Source organism: Acanthopagrus latus, chromosome 2 (genome assembly GCF_904848185.1).
Source record: "Acanthopagrus latus isolate v.2019 chromosome 2, fAcaLat1.1, whole genome shotgun sequence".
Taxonomy (NCBI): domain Eukaryota; kingdom Metazoa; phylum Chordata; class Actinopteri; order Spariformes; family Sparidae; genus Acanthopagrus; species Acanthopagrus latus.
In genome coordinates this window covers 20,721,492-20,736,359 of record NC_051040.1, presented here as the reverse complement: position 1 = coordinate 20,736,359, position 14,868 = coordinate 20,721,492, and the positions used below count along the sequence as shown (strand labels likewise).

The 14,868-nt window shown below is 40.8% G+C and overlaps 1 protein-coding gene across 4 annotated transcripts in view; it reads left to right on the top strand.

Annotated features, from left to right (window-relative positions):
* kcnab1a (potassium voltage-gated channel, shaker-related subfamily, beta member 1 a) overlaps nucleotides 1–14,868 on the top strand; it is a 103,722-nt gene that overhangs the window by 52,050 nt on the left and 36,804 nt on the right. For all 4 annotated transcript variants that reach the window (XR_005070339.1, XM_037072187.1, XM_037072164.1 and 1 more), the window contains exon 2: nucleotides 12,938–12,981. Coding sequence is in view for 3 of the 4 variants with exons in the window: in XM_037072187.1 (XP_036928082.1) it covers nucleotides 12,938–12,981 (44 nt within the window). In the remaining variant the exon portion in view is untranslated. The remainder of the gene's footprint in view (nucleotides 1–12,937; nucleotides 12,982–14,868) is intronic.

Here is a 14,868-nt window from a genome sequence, read left to right as displayed (position 1 = left end):
CATGGTAGCTTCTGTCAATTTATACCACATAGCCCATAAGTGCTTTGCCTGTTTGAGCGCAGATATATGCACTACGGGCAGCGTAATGAACCAAGCTGAAAACATAGATAAAATTCCTTGAGGGCTCACATTGCCATGTGGGTCAAACTTCAGATCAACTCTGTGAATCTATTTTTAATGTCTTGAGTCGGGTTTTCACTCTTGCCTTATGATGGCAGAAGGTTGTTAACATACTGGATGGTTAAAGACTTTACATGTTTTTGGGTGACATTTAATCATAAGTACAATAGATGACTATAATAAAATACACTCATGCTGGAATAGTAATAAGAATTTTGCCCAAAGAAATTCAAAGTCCAGCAGCGTGAAACTACTTGAACAAATAGTCTACAGGCCTGTGAAGGCAGAGAAAGATGTCTGTCAGTCGCAGCACCAGACTACAGAGCAGCGTATGTGTTCAGACTGTTAACTGAGCTGTGACTCGATAATTCATCCTCAGCACTCCGCCATTAAATGACCTGGATAAATTGAAATTCGAAATTCAATTATATGACTATAATATATGACTATAATGATAATTAGAAATAGCCAATCATCTCCCTGATGGTCCTGTTTGTTATGTAGGTCATCTGGAGGCACCAGGATTCAACTGTGACTGATTCGTAACCAGCTTAAAGTTAAGTGTTGCAGGTTTCAATAAAAGAATCCGAAAAAGGACACAGTGTGTAAGGAAAATATTCTTGCATATAAAAAAAAACTGCTTTCAAAACAATAAAAATGTTCACTTCCTCTTGAGGTCATAATCATCCTTAGCTGCTGCCATTTTTGTGCGATCCTGTGGTGTCTGATTGATACTATGCATATGCAACCGTCAGCAGAGATGTGAAGAAAGTAAGAAGGCTCAATCCTCCGCTTAAAAACAATGTGTTTAATGCTGTTTTTTTTACCACTTCCAAGATCTGGCAGGTGAGTTGCAAGATTTACTAGGCGTTTTACTTACCCTGGGCAATCATCCTTACTGTTGAGCCCTGATAAATCAGCAGTGACACATATACTATGGTTGGAAACCAGAAGCACACTGACTCCTAGCACTATTCCTATAGTAAATTATTTAATTAGTGTTCATGTTTTGTGGTTGGTCGATGGCATTTTCACTATGTGCCAAATGAAAGGAGGTCAGTCCGTCTGTCCATTCATCCATTCACCCTTATTTTGGGAACTCAGCCCAACAGCGGGAAAGCCAAAGTGACAATTTAATATAATTACACCATGGTTAATGTGCAGAATCCTGTAACACTTAACACAGGATTGCATTACAACTGTACGGTCGTCAAGCTGGTGTGTGTGTGTGTGTGAGAGTGTCTGTTCCTCTGTGTTTGGGTGCAGTCTTTGCTGAAAGGGATCTTCCAAGAATCTCATTTGCTGTGTGTTTTGTTTGTCCTCCAGGCTCTGAGTCATCTAGGTCTACAGTCGAGGTTTGGGGAAATTAAGCCAATGCCAGCGGCTCTTGCGCACTATGAAGACAGCATTGATTCTTTCCCCCTTCTGATATAAAGAACACCAAACAGTGTCATAATGTTCTGAAACAGTGTTTTGCTGAGCACACAAGAGCCTGTGGAGATTGATCCACTTGCTGCTGGAGGTCTCGCAATATTAACAATTTCAGAATAAATATCACGCATCTTGGCCTCTTTAGGTTTGTGCCACCTGTCATTTTGAAGGAGTTACCCTCAAGCTTAACTTCATTATTCTTGATTTCAGCAGAACCGTATTGTCAGAGAAGTTGAAAATTGTTGTTTTATTAAACATAATTGTAAGGAAGAAAGGTTTCATCCACTCCTGTGCCTGCACTTCCTCCACTGTCTGTCCTTAGCTTGCACTTGAAGTTGCTGCAGACCCCCGCAACAGTATCATAATCTTCTGCGGAATGCCTCTGTGTTTTTGCAATTGTTTGAAATACTTTGGATTCCCATCAGCACCTCTGAAAATTGAAGGGAAATTGATTTGTGTAAGAGGCAGGTGGGACACTGTCTTAAAATGATGGATATCAGCGTTGCTCTATCGTGGCAACGAAGAGTGAAAGGGAAAATAATTGAAAAAAAAGGTGGCTGAATTACCCGACTGGCTGCCAAAAAGGATTCAGTGGTGCAATGGATCTTGGTTTGGGGGAAATTGCTTGTCCTTTCTTAGATGTACAGGCTTTACATAGCTCTGGAAACCAGTTTGTCTCTGTTGCTGAACAGCAAGGCCACTTGACAACAAATAGATCAGAGACTTTGGCAGAATGATTCAGGCCTGAAATGTGAGGATCCTTTGCCCACGCAGCCACTCTGAGTCACTGCAGGCACATATGGGGTTGAGCTTGGTGGTGTCCTTCTTCTCTCCAACTACTCAAGTGCTGGTGATGCTGCCACATACATGATTGCATCTGAATCATCTTAAACATGTTTAAACATCATCTCAGCCTCCTCATCAGTCCCCCTCCTGTCATGATTGAATGCGCTACAATAACAAAATTGCAGTTGTGCAAATACATGCCAGGTTTGTCTCATTTGAGTGTGAAGCTAATTGTGGGTAATTTGCATTTTGAGCACCTAACGTAATGCAAATTTGCCTCAGGAGAAAAATCAAGAGGTGTATGTATACTTTACATAACAAGGGGACCGCCAGGACAGCAGTCCTGTTCCGACAAGGCTGAAATGATGAAAGCAGCTATAATGGCTCCCAGTGGTATGTTTTTACTGTGTGGGCTGAATTATGCTACGCTATTTTTAGGTTGTTTATTATTCTCAGAGTCATTCGTCATGTCAATGTAAGTTCTGTTGATTTGTTTTCACCAACATGGCGTGAAGGTTTTAGATAGATTATCTGCTGCAGCTATGGACAGTAAAATGTAATCAAGTTTGTCAGAGAAAGTTAGTATGTTGTCAGCGTTTGATTATTCCGGCTCCCATGAATCTCACCCATGTGGACGCCATCAAAACCTTATCAGAACTGTAGTTCAAGAATGCTGACATACTCACCAGCTGCAGCTTATGGGATGTCAATGCAGAGATGTGTTGTAGGTGCGAATCATGCTCAGATACACAGTGAGATGTGATACGGCAAGGCCAGACATTAGAATGTAACACAGGTACAGTAACATGTCTTCTGACTCTACAGATGTGAGGGTTGTTGAAGCATTGTGCCAAGAGCGTCATATTCTCTGTATCTCTCTATTCCTGTCAGGTTTCCTTTCTCACGGTGACAGCAGGAGGTGTTGAGAAACAAGACTAAAAGAGACACAAATGTGTGTTAATTTATTTAATTTCCATATGCTGCATAGCCATTCATTAGCAGCATAGACCAAGGGTACGAATACAGTACTACAACACAACGCTGAATCAAATGCTTAAACATACACACACACAGGCACTGCTCTCCATACCAAAACAATCCATACTCACAATTACTCTCTCGTCACAGTATATAAATCGCAGCCACAACTGGGAAGGTGTCAAAAGACTGATTGGCTGAAAGTGTGTTCCCCTTGCTCCCATTGGCACTGTAATCTGGCTTGGCTTGCTGGGTGACAGCTTTTATATTACTCCTATACACAGGCTGCTGCATTACTCCGCCTGTACGTAGGCTTTGAGAGACTTCTTCACCCCCCACCCCTCACCCACTCAGGCTTTGATAGGCATGAAATAGCCCCACTGCTCAGATTGCTCCTTCGTTTAGCTCGTACAGACGCACTGGTACAGACGCATACAGGCACAACATGCAAGCAGGTGCAAGTGCATGTAAAGCTGAGCATGTGCGCCCACCATATATACAAATGTGTTCATGTATTCATGTATGCATGACTGCACTGGCACATTCACAGGGCCACATGCACATGTAGATTGCTTTAGTTTCAAAAGAGACATTTCAAGAATAATGGTTGTAGTATGAATGCGTTTTTCTACAGAACTTCAGTTCTTTGGGCAAAAGGTGACTGACGGTGCTGTGGGGCGACAGCCTGCAGTATATTGCAGCACAGGAGATGACATGGTGGATGTGAGGGGAGGAAATTTAATGCGTGTTGTGTTTATTTGTTCAAACAAGTCATAACTATAAGGTTTATTTTTTAACAAAGGCTTCACAGTGTTTGAAAACAGCTGTACATGGGAACATGACTCAGAAAATACACAACAGATTTGTATGTTGGGGTCTGAGCCCTGCACATTAATACATGTTTGTTGCTTCACTGAGTGAATGATGTTGAATGTGAGATTAAGTCAGATTAAAACTGCAAAGTCCAAATTCTTTGAAACTGAAGACATGTCTCACATTGATGCATCAATTTGATACGATGAAAACTTTGTTGGTTTTTGTAGATTTTTCAGCACAAAAGACTTCCTTGCGTGATAATTAGCACAGCTGTTAGAAGTTGCACTGAAATAATTCAGGCAAAAGAGCATACAGAGCAATAAAGGTCACTTTAGACTGCTGTTTATACCATGATGTTAAACTAAATGTTAACTGCAATCGGATGACGAAGGTTCAGTATGCGTGTTGCTGGTACGCTGCATTAGTCATGTTGTTATGTATGAGGAAGTATTTAGATATTTATGTGTGAGTGTGTTGTCAACAAAATAATACAGAATGTTTTAAACACCGATACTGATACCAGAGCTCTTCTTTCTTGAATATTATTATTCTAATCATTTTTATTATTGCTCTTGTTGGTGGTGGTATTACATGTAAGGTTACAAGAGGTTGCAGTGAACCACACAGCACTTACAGTATACAAAAATGACATTTAAATGTATTCCAGAGCAATTTAATTGAGCTGCAAATTAAGAAGGCTCCAGGCGATAACAGGTACAGGGAGGCAGATTGCTATTGCAACTCCTTTAATGTTTTGAAAAACAAATCAGTTGTCGAGCAGTGACTTATCGAGTAAGCAGATTTTTATACAGTAGTTCTAGAGTAATAAGTAAATTTCAGACTACAATGGGAAATCGACAGTCAATCAATCATACTATGAAATCAATCGATATTTCGTCAGTATTACCACCCAGTACCGATGTTGGATTGGATTGGTCCCAATGCTCAAAGGTATTACCCTCATGTTTGACAGACCTGATGTAGCTGTTGTTCAGTCTCTCTCACTGATTGATGATGTGGGTAATGACAGGTACATTTGACTTGGAGATGGAGGAAGGAACTGATTGGCCATTAACTAATCAAACATGGTTTTACTGCCATAATTGAATTAAATCGCTTAAAGTCAAACCAAGAGGATGCTATTGCTTCCGTTTCCCCTTTTTACTCCTTAAATGGCAGAATGGAGGAACATGTTTTAACAGAATTCGTATAAAGCTCAGGGTGAGGTCAGAAATTACAGGAGGGCGGTTGAGAGGCAGCCGGTGATGTGAGAGAAGGGAGTGTCAGCCAATCACAGAACATCACTGTCAACTATGATCTGTCTCTGTGTTCTCCGCCCCCCTCGAGCTCTTTCTCCCTCTTCTTGTCCCTGTCGCTTTCTTGCAGGTTCAAGAGCTGGATCTTGTTCCATAGGTAGTAGCTATCTTTATCTCTTAGTGCTGTGAGCATGATTGATTCTCTCTCACTCGGTGAGCTAAGACAACGTCACCTCCCTCATTTTTCCCACTTACTGTGAGTAAATCTCCATTTTAATTGGTGCATCATTAATCACAATACCAGTTTCCCCTCAAGAAAAAGAGCCTTTTTTTTCTTATCTTTGGCTCCCTGGTGCAGGTCTTGGTCACCCTTTTGGATCTTTTTTCTCTTCAGCCTTTCCTCTCATACAATTTTCCATCAGATCATTTTCTCATCTGATCTTAGTTGATATGGACGAGTAAAGTGTCTGTTTCCTCCTTTTTTCTTCTTATCGATTATCACAGCTATCCCCCTCCCTTGATTACTCAGTCAATTAAATATATGGAGAGATATTTAGTCCACATAACATTATAAGTATCTACAGAAGGTTCTCTTTTCCTCTGACGTGAAGTCATCAACTAACTGAATCGTAGCACAGAAGATTTTATGCTAAATTAGTACAACTTGATATCAATGTGGATGTGAGGGTCAGATTCCCTCTCCATGAGTTACGACCAGCTGCACATCTGGAGAGAATAATGGCCCTGTGCAGAGTGTCTCTTCTACGTAGACCTCTAATAGGACTTTGCCCATTTGTTCCCTCTCATGATGTAAACTCAGCAAAAATGTGTCGAGGAATTGGAAGAATCTGACATTGAAGATGTTTAGAGGAGAACAAAAGAAAAAACAAGTCAGCAGCAGCAGCGGTGATGAGTTGAAGGGGTTTTTTTTTCCCCCTGCCAAACTGCTGCGTTAATCAGGAACCTTGACAGACCTTCAGAGTTAAATATGAGATGGGTGTGCACAGTGGAATAGTTGCAGAGAGTTTTAATGTTTAAAAGATGATGGCATGCAAGTGGGAGGTAAAAAAAAAAAAAAAGAGTGAGAGGATGGAGGATTGTTGGTCTGTGTGAAAGGAGGCGAAGGGAGCACAGCCAGTGTATGTTGATGGTTTTCTGCATATGTTTTTATATACAACAATCCATGTTTGGTTATTAATTTGAATTAAACTGATCTGGGGTGAGAGGGGGCAACATTTCACTAAAGGCACTGAGCGTGTTGAGTTTACCTGTAGATAATTGTACTGAAAATGCAACAACACCTTGTCTTGCTTCTCCTACTGTAGGACGAAAATAGTAACTGCCTGATTGAGACAGATATGAAGGCAAAGCGAAGGCAGATTAATTTACGACATGAGACCACACTGACTGACTCACAAGGCTGATTGTTAAGGGAAAATCACATCTGCGATAGAGTGGGATGTGACAAGTACAGTATATAGTTGGGAGACTTTTAAAACTTAAAGATGATAGACAGTGAGTAGGAGAGAAAATAAAAGAAACTACAGGGGCAATAGAAAAGGATAGAGAGAGAGAGCCAGTGTGGAGATACTGAAGGAAGAGAAACATTTAGAAAATGGGGACAGAGCATTTGTAGAGGCGGACACAGATAGTATTTTTAGACAAAAAATAACATTTATATGCAGGTTTCTTGAACGCAGGCAAACCCCTAACAATAGGTGACTGACTCCTGTCGCGGTGCCAGTAGATGATTCGGTTTTATCCTCGTGTGGCAGATTTAAAAGGACAGAAAAAGGCTGACTGAGCTCATACCTAATCAGGATACAGAAGAAAATAAAACTTGTCTAAATCTAAAAGTCTAAATCAACAATGCATCGATACATTGTTTTTTTGTTTTTTTTTTCGAGAACTAATGATGATAGTTAAGGGGTGTGACGCTAGCCAGTGCCAGTATTATAGTGGTTACTCTTTCAAAGTGTAACCGTAGACGAGCACCGCGTGTTGCCAGAGTTTGGGCGATTACTGTAACATTGTAACCTACTTTATCTGGAGCTCAGGTGGCCTCAGGCGTGCACCCCTGCCCCCTCCTTGTCCTCCTTCCTCCCGACTCATTCACCCTCTCCGAACCAAACACACACAAACACACACACAAACTTTACACGCGATAGAGAAGTGTGTCAGACGGTCTCTTGAGGCTTCTAACCGCTTTTCCGTAGCATAAACAGCAATTCAGTGGTCACAAAGGTAAAAACCAAATCCTTTGGAAGACATCCACAACTTCATTAAAGGTAAAATGCATCCAGAAATAAAACAGTAACCAACAGTGTCCAGACTGAAAGGGCAGCCAAATACTGATTTATTAGCTTTCATCAAAATAAAGTGTCCAGGGCTGGACTCTTTTAGAGATGACCCACTACTCTAATGATAATTACAAAAAAGAGATTTTATTTATAGAGCACTCAAGGACACGATAATGATAATCAAAAAAACTGACAGCAGCATATGTAGAAATCAGCCAAAACAGCGGTTAAAACAAATCCAACACAATAAGTGAAAACATCTGCTATAACCTGATTATTTTCAGGATTAATCGATTGATCAAAGTTTTTAATAAAAGAGAAAAGAAAAATGCTCATCACACTTCCCTGTGACATCTTCAAATCACTTCTTTTGAAGCGACCAGTAGTCCAAAACCATTATATACCTAAACCATTATTCATTACATATTCATATTATTGTGAATCAGTTTAGTGCAAGTAATGCATATAAATGGACCAGTCACAGTCTGGTAAAGTGCCTTAATCAGCAAACATGTTAGTCATCAGATGAGAAAATAATTTGTCTCCTCTACTTTGAACAGTAAAGCCTTTTGCGCTTTCCCAGCCAATTACAACTAGCCGTCTGGAAAAAAAATAATCTTGTTTAAAATGCACACTCGAAGCATAACCCCTTTCTCTTCCTGAACGCTGAGCAGCTCCCTCTGCTACTGTCATGGAGGACATAATGGGCGAATCAGTGACAGATCTGTGATGATGCCTGTTAACGCGCAAGAGAGGAAAAGAGAGAGAGAGAGAGAGTGAGGGAGGCAGGATGTTTTGTCAGATGAAGAGAGAGGATAATATTGCCCCAGTACAGGGGGTATTAGAGGTAAAGTCATTACTGTCCATCATGAGGCAAATGACGACGTGTTTAAGTGGAGATGAATAGCCTCATTGATGGAGAAGGCTTGTTACGGTAGATCTGTTTGGAAAGCAGCTACAGGGGGTTCATATTTCAATAAATATTTGATGGGTGAGGACGGCTGTATTGCACTAGTGTGTGTGTGTGTGTGTGTGTGTGTGTGTGTGTGTTCAGTAGTGGGGGTTTGGTTATTCATATGCGTGGCTATAAGTGTTTGCATATCTATGCCGGAGCCGTTCGAAAGGGGTTTTAAATGAGGGAGAAGCTCATTTTCTCACACCATCTCCCAAGTGGGGGAATCTTATTTTTTTCCTCTCTGCATCATTCTCTCCATCTCGTCTATTATCCTCTTCACTGCCGTTCTTTCATCCATCTCGCCGTCTCTCCCTGTGAAAGCTGTATGAGGGCGCAGATTGTGTAGGCTCAGCAGAATCAGGGCCAACCGAGCTGATCTAAAAAAGTTATTTGTTCCTTTATAACCTCAGTCAACACTGGAAGAAAAAACAGTCAAACAGTGAGAAAAGGGAAATATAACCTGCTTTAATTGCCCAGTAGCTTATTTGCACTTCTCCCTTGTATTGCACAATATGCAAGGATTTCATGTGAGATTGCTGCTGCACCGACATAGTTACATTTATGTTTTGAATCTGCTCAGTCAAGATTGTTGTTGTTGGAGGAAACCAGTCCTGTGATCCCTACTAGCTGTTTCCCAGCATATTTTTAAGTACTGCATTAGAATTTATTTTTGCAAAACTTCTCAAGAACGTCCGTACAGCTGCTTGAAGTGGTCTTTGCCTTTTTGAAAAAGAGTTAATTTGCTAAATAATAGATAATGGAGAATAATTGAAACACCTGAAAGTGTAAACCCATGACCAAAACAGTTTGTAACAGTGTTCATATGCGACCTTTCTTTGAGAACCAATGGTTTCAATCCCAAGATTGTTCAGATGTTTCCACTTCTAGAGCAGGAGAAGAAGTTGTTTCTGCAGACTAAAGCAGTCTCCTCAGTGCTCTGATGTAAAATCTGAAGTAACCCACCTCACATTAACACATGTAACAAACAGAACTGCCTCCTACAGCCCCTCTTGATGATCCAAGTCCTAATAATTGCCTGATGGTTTTAACAGAAACAAACATTAATTTGCAGTTTCTTTTGCAGATTTTCTTGAAATGGAACATTCTTTGGATGTAAACCCAGCTGCTGTTTGTTGTGAATGTACGCTCCGTCAGGAATATTACCCGCCATCACTCCATTTGGACCTTGAAGTATTCCGTCTAAATGAATGTTAGTCGTCATACCCCTCACCACAGTGTGCAGTCTTTCGCTTCGTTAGGTGATCTGTCCGTTCTCGGCTCCGACTCAAGCCAAGCTTTTCTTATAGACCTGAATTTAGAGGTCACCAGGATTGTCATCACTCATGGTCGTGGCCTGGGGAACAGCAACATCATCATTAATCGCTGGCGGGGGCGTCCACTGCCTGACTCAGCACCTTCAGCTGCCATGAGCTAAATTCAAAAGATTGCCCCGACTTCAGGAGGGCCCTTACTTTGAACTTTTTTAAACGGTCGTCATCTTTACAGGACAAGAAAAGCGGCCTTACATAACTTTGCATTCATGCATTCTTTCACCTGCTCATTCCTGCTCAGGGTCACTGGGAGGGTTGGGGCCAGTTCCAGCTGAAGGCAGAGTATCAGTCACATTCACATTCACATCCATTCCTGTGAACACTTCAATGTCTCCCACTTATTTTCACATAGGACTCAGACTATGGAACTTCTTCCCATGTTGTCCGGTGTAAACATGGGAAAACATTCAACTTCCGGACAGATATAACCACTGAACCTCTGTAAAGAGGAACCGCTCTCCGCTCGTTACTACTTTTGTTCAAGAACACCTTGTCCAAAATGTGTGTCCTTAGTGGATATGTTATAGGTTACAGAGGATCTCATGCATCATCCAAAATCAATTTTCCCAGGGTGGCTTGATTTTATACGCCTGATTAAATATTCTGATATTGAAGGATACTGAGGTGACATGTCAGCAATGAATAACTTAAGTGGATTTGACAGGTGAAAGAAAATGAAAGATTGCTGACAGCTGTGAATAACGTACTCTTCAATCGATACACAAGGCCAAGCCTGTAAATCTGATGCTTTTAATGAGGTCGTGCATCTGTTCTTAATACAGACTTAGAGATGAATGTGAGCACAGAGTTAAAATCAAATTACTTGAGAATAGAGTTGGCAAAGGTTTTAAAGCTGAATGAATCAGTGCATTTCCATCTTTTGATGTTGAGGGTGGAGGCGTTTCTACAGTGAACTGAAGGATCAGGTGTTTGTTAAAGTTTGCTTTCTTTACTGCTATTTACACCTTTAGTTTTCTGCATTTTGAAGGTTCTGATACAAATGTTATTTCCTGCATTGCGTATGTCCTGCTTTACTTGTTGTTAAATACTCTAAACTTCAACTGCGGCATCTGTGGTCACCTGTTTAGTTCTCTGTGTACACAGTGTGAAGCACAGAAGTTTCTTTCTTGTACTTATTTGTGATGAAAAAATGATGACTTGGATTTTAATTTGAGATCAGTTGTGGAGTATCCTCTCTGAATAAGGTTCCTGAGTGAGTCATAATGTGCTGACCTAGCATTTTCTGAAAACTGTGTCACCTGTACTCTACAAACTGATGAATAGGAGCTGTGGTTTTAGCATTGCACCTGCACAAAACTCAGAAGTTGGTTTTCAAAGTTTCTGTGTGGGTGTGGGTGTGTGTGTGTATGTGTGTCCTTGAGCATCGGTTTAGTCATCAGTCCATGTCGTTCTCACAGGAAGCCGACATGACAGGACAGTGACTGTTCCTCAGGCTTGATTGGACATGGCAGGGATCTGCCAATTTGCCTCAGAGCACTGGAACAGACAGGAAGGACGAACTCTACTGTATGACTGTAATCCGAGAGCGGAACTATGCCTTTTCCCATTCCCAAGCCGAACAACTTTCAACGCCAATGTTTTTTTTTTTTCATGGCCAGCACTTTTGTTTAGCTGTCACTGCAATGCTGCAATCCATTGCAATTTGAAGTCCATGTTTCCAAGTCAGTATAATGATTTCCAATCTACATGCATGCATTTGCTTGGGAAAACATGGGCGCACACACAACAATCAAAGCAGCTGATTTAGTTATTTATTATTCATATTTTTTTTGGCCTCTGTACATAAGACAGGAGCACTAGGCTCCGACTGCATACTCGCAAGTAAAGAGACAGACTTTTCTGTCAAGTGTCGGTAGAGACCAAAACAGAGCTCAAAGGATGCTGAATATTTGACTTGGACTTCAGATGGCCAAAAACTTGACTCCAAATGAATATTACTGTTGTGTATCTCCAAAATATGATATATATCTTTATAGATAGCAAAATAGTGTGTGAGAGTAACTTAAATGGCAACATCAACCATAATAATTCTTTAAATTCCAGAGGAGAGTCAGCATGTGCCTGATTTTTTTTTTTCTCTAATGAGGTTGCAAAGGCAGGTGTGTGTTTTTAGAAGTATAGACTAATTACTGTATGTACCTAGGGATGCATGTATATACTGAAAAAAACAAAAGAAAAGTCTCACTGCATGTGGTGGTAATGACAAAGCAAATGAGGCCATTGGCAAGCTAATAACATGCATCCAGTACACACACAGACGCACACACACACACACACACACACACACACACACGCACACGCACACTGATAGACACACACACTTCATCTCCATCCTGCAGCATAGAAGCTTTAATTTTATTTGTCATTATTGTTTTCTCGTGCTGCATTTGCAGTTTCAATCAGCATTTCACCATTTTGTTTGATCGATGCCTTGAGTTTTTTTTTCTGTAGCACCTCCATCATTCTGTGCTCAGGTGTTTGTTCTCCTCCCTGCTGACGTGGACACTGTACAGTAACATTAGCGCGCAGATAACCTGCTCATTCGGCTCGCTCCACTCACGATGGGAGGTTGACTGTCAGTCCTGGAGGTCCAGGAGAGTGAAATTCAATTTCCTGTCAGCGAAGAATCAGATGCACTGTCAAGCTGTCATGTGTTTATCAGAGTCAAAGCCACATCCAGCCTCTTGTAAAACTGAAAGGCCTGCTTGTTATTCACTCGACTGTCGGCCTCCTTGACATCCTGCTGCATGCACAATATTTCATCTACAGATAGGAAAATCCAATGAAATAGAAGTTTTGATACGAGGTAGAGGTTGTAATGGGTCTGATTAATAGCTAATTCTCAGTCTTTCAGCACTGATCTTCTGTTTGAATGATCTTATTTGGTTTGATACATATACATTTACAAGAGATGTGATTCCTTTTTTTTCTCTGTTATTGCAGGAACCTTGGGAAATCAGGACTCAGAGTATCTTGCTTAGGACTGGGTGAGTAGACTTTCTGGTTCACATCTCATAATGCACTCCTTTAGCAGGCCTTACTGAGGAAGCAACAACACCAGTTACGTGGACTAAATAGATAATATGACAACAAAAACTTTACAAGTAGCAACTGATGAGCTTTGCATTGAATCATTTAGACATTTAATTGAGTCACTTGGTAAAACACGGTCAAAGTATTAAATTGAGAAATGGGCTGGGAATTGATCTGTTAAGATGAGTCTGTTTTCTTATTAAAACAATAAATTTGCTGTGTTTATATAATTCCCCTACACCCCCTTCAAATGGCTTCGTGCAAACACACACACGCACACACACAAACAAGCATTTTTGATTAAAATGACTGACTGTTGCCCAGTCAAGCGTTAGTCTTCCAGCAGAGGTGTTTGTAGTAAAGTGTGCATTTGTCCGTGTGTGTATGTGTGTGTGTGTGTTGCCATATCAGTGTGGGTTGTTGGTAAAAATTCACTTTTCATATGAGATAGTCAAAGCCACCCCCAACTCAGCTTCAATATTTAGCCTAAGAGTGGGAAGAAGACAGCACGCACACACGCACACACACACACGCACGCACGCACGCACGCATGCACACACACACACAGACACACACACACACTGACACACACACACACACATACACACACACACAGCATACCTATTTCTGTCACCATGGAGAGCTCTCAAACAACAACAGAGGAGTGTGTGTGTGTGTGTGTGTGTGTGTGTGTGTGTGTGTGTGTGTTTACTGGTTCATGCTCTTTTGTTCTCGTCCACAAAAAATATTAGCCCAATGTTCTCATTCTCCTGGGTAGGACACACAGACAGAGTCAGACAGTTGGATAAATTGTATGTTCACATCCTGCAGACAAGCGGCCCAGACACCAAAGAACAAGTGGCGATGAAAGCGGCCTCTCGGCCAAAGAGCTGCACTTGAACACACCACAAAGCTGACAGCCAGCTAGCTTCTATGTTCTCTGCTCGTGTGCGAGAGGATAGCTCTCCATGCCACCAGGTGTTTAATTTTTAAACTCCTCTCACTAATATAGCCCCCACTAAATGAACATGTCTGACAAAAAGTTGCAAATGGCAGTTGGAATGGGTGAAATCAAGGATACTACAGTGACTCCAGGAGCTCTCTCTTTCTTTTTGGGTTTCTCTTCTATTGCTCTGATTCTGCTGAGCCGCCAATTTGTGTTACTGATGTGTTACACAGCCAAAAACGTTTCTTTAAAAGCCTTTCTGTTACATTATAATGCAACCAAACTGAAGATCTTAAACTTAAGGTGTGCTTTGTACAGGAAAAGAGAAGAAAATGTGGTGAAATATGTATCTGAGAAGGAACATTGACAGAAGGAATTTTACTGTGAGGATTTACGGATTCATTTAGTTTTGTAATAATGTGGGAACATTATATATATTTCATTTTATTTCTATCAATATTCTACCATATTTCACATGCGCTTTGCTGAAAATGCCTTCAGAAATGGTAAATTATTTAGGATCTTGAGCCTTAATGTATTGAAGTCTTATGTTCTCGGTTTGACACTGCATGAGATATGTATACGAGATATGTTCTTGATTTATACATGATATCAAAGTGTAGTTTTTTAACTTTTAGAGAAAATATAAATCTTCATGAACTCAAGTTCGTTGTGACTGAAATATTTATTAGTTTTTTTTTCATCCAACCTGCTGCATCTGCACGCGCTGTTTCAATTAAAGTAGCTGCACTCTACTATCATTTATGAATAAATCAAATATCTTCTCAAGTGTCCTCTCCACAGCTCTAGAAACCTCCTTGTTTTTTATATAGAGGAGTCACAATTTGTGTTGAAGCAAAACATGGCCTACCTTCCACAGAATCAAATGCAAAAA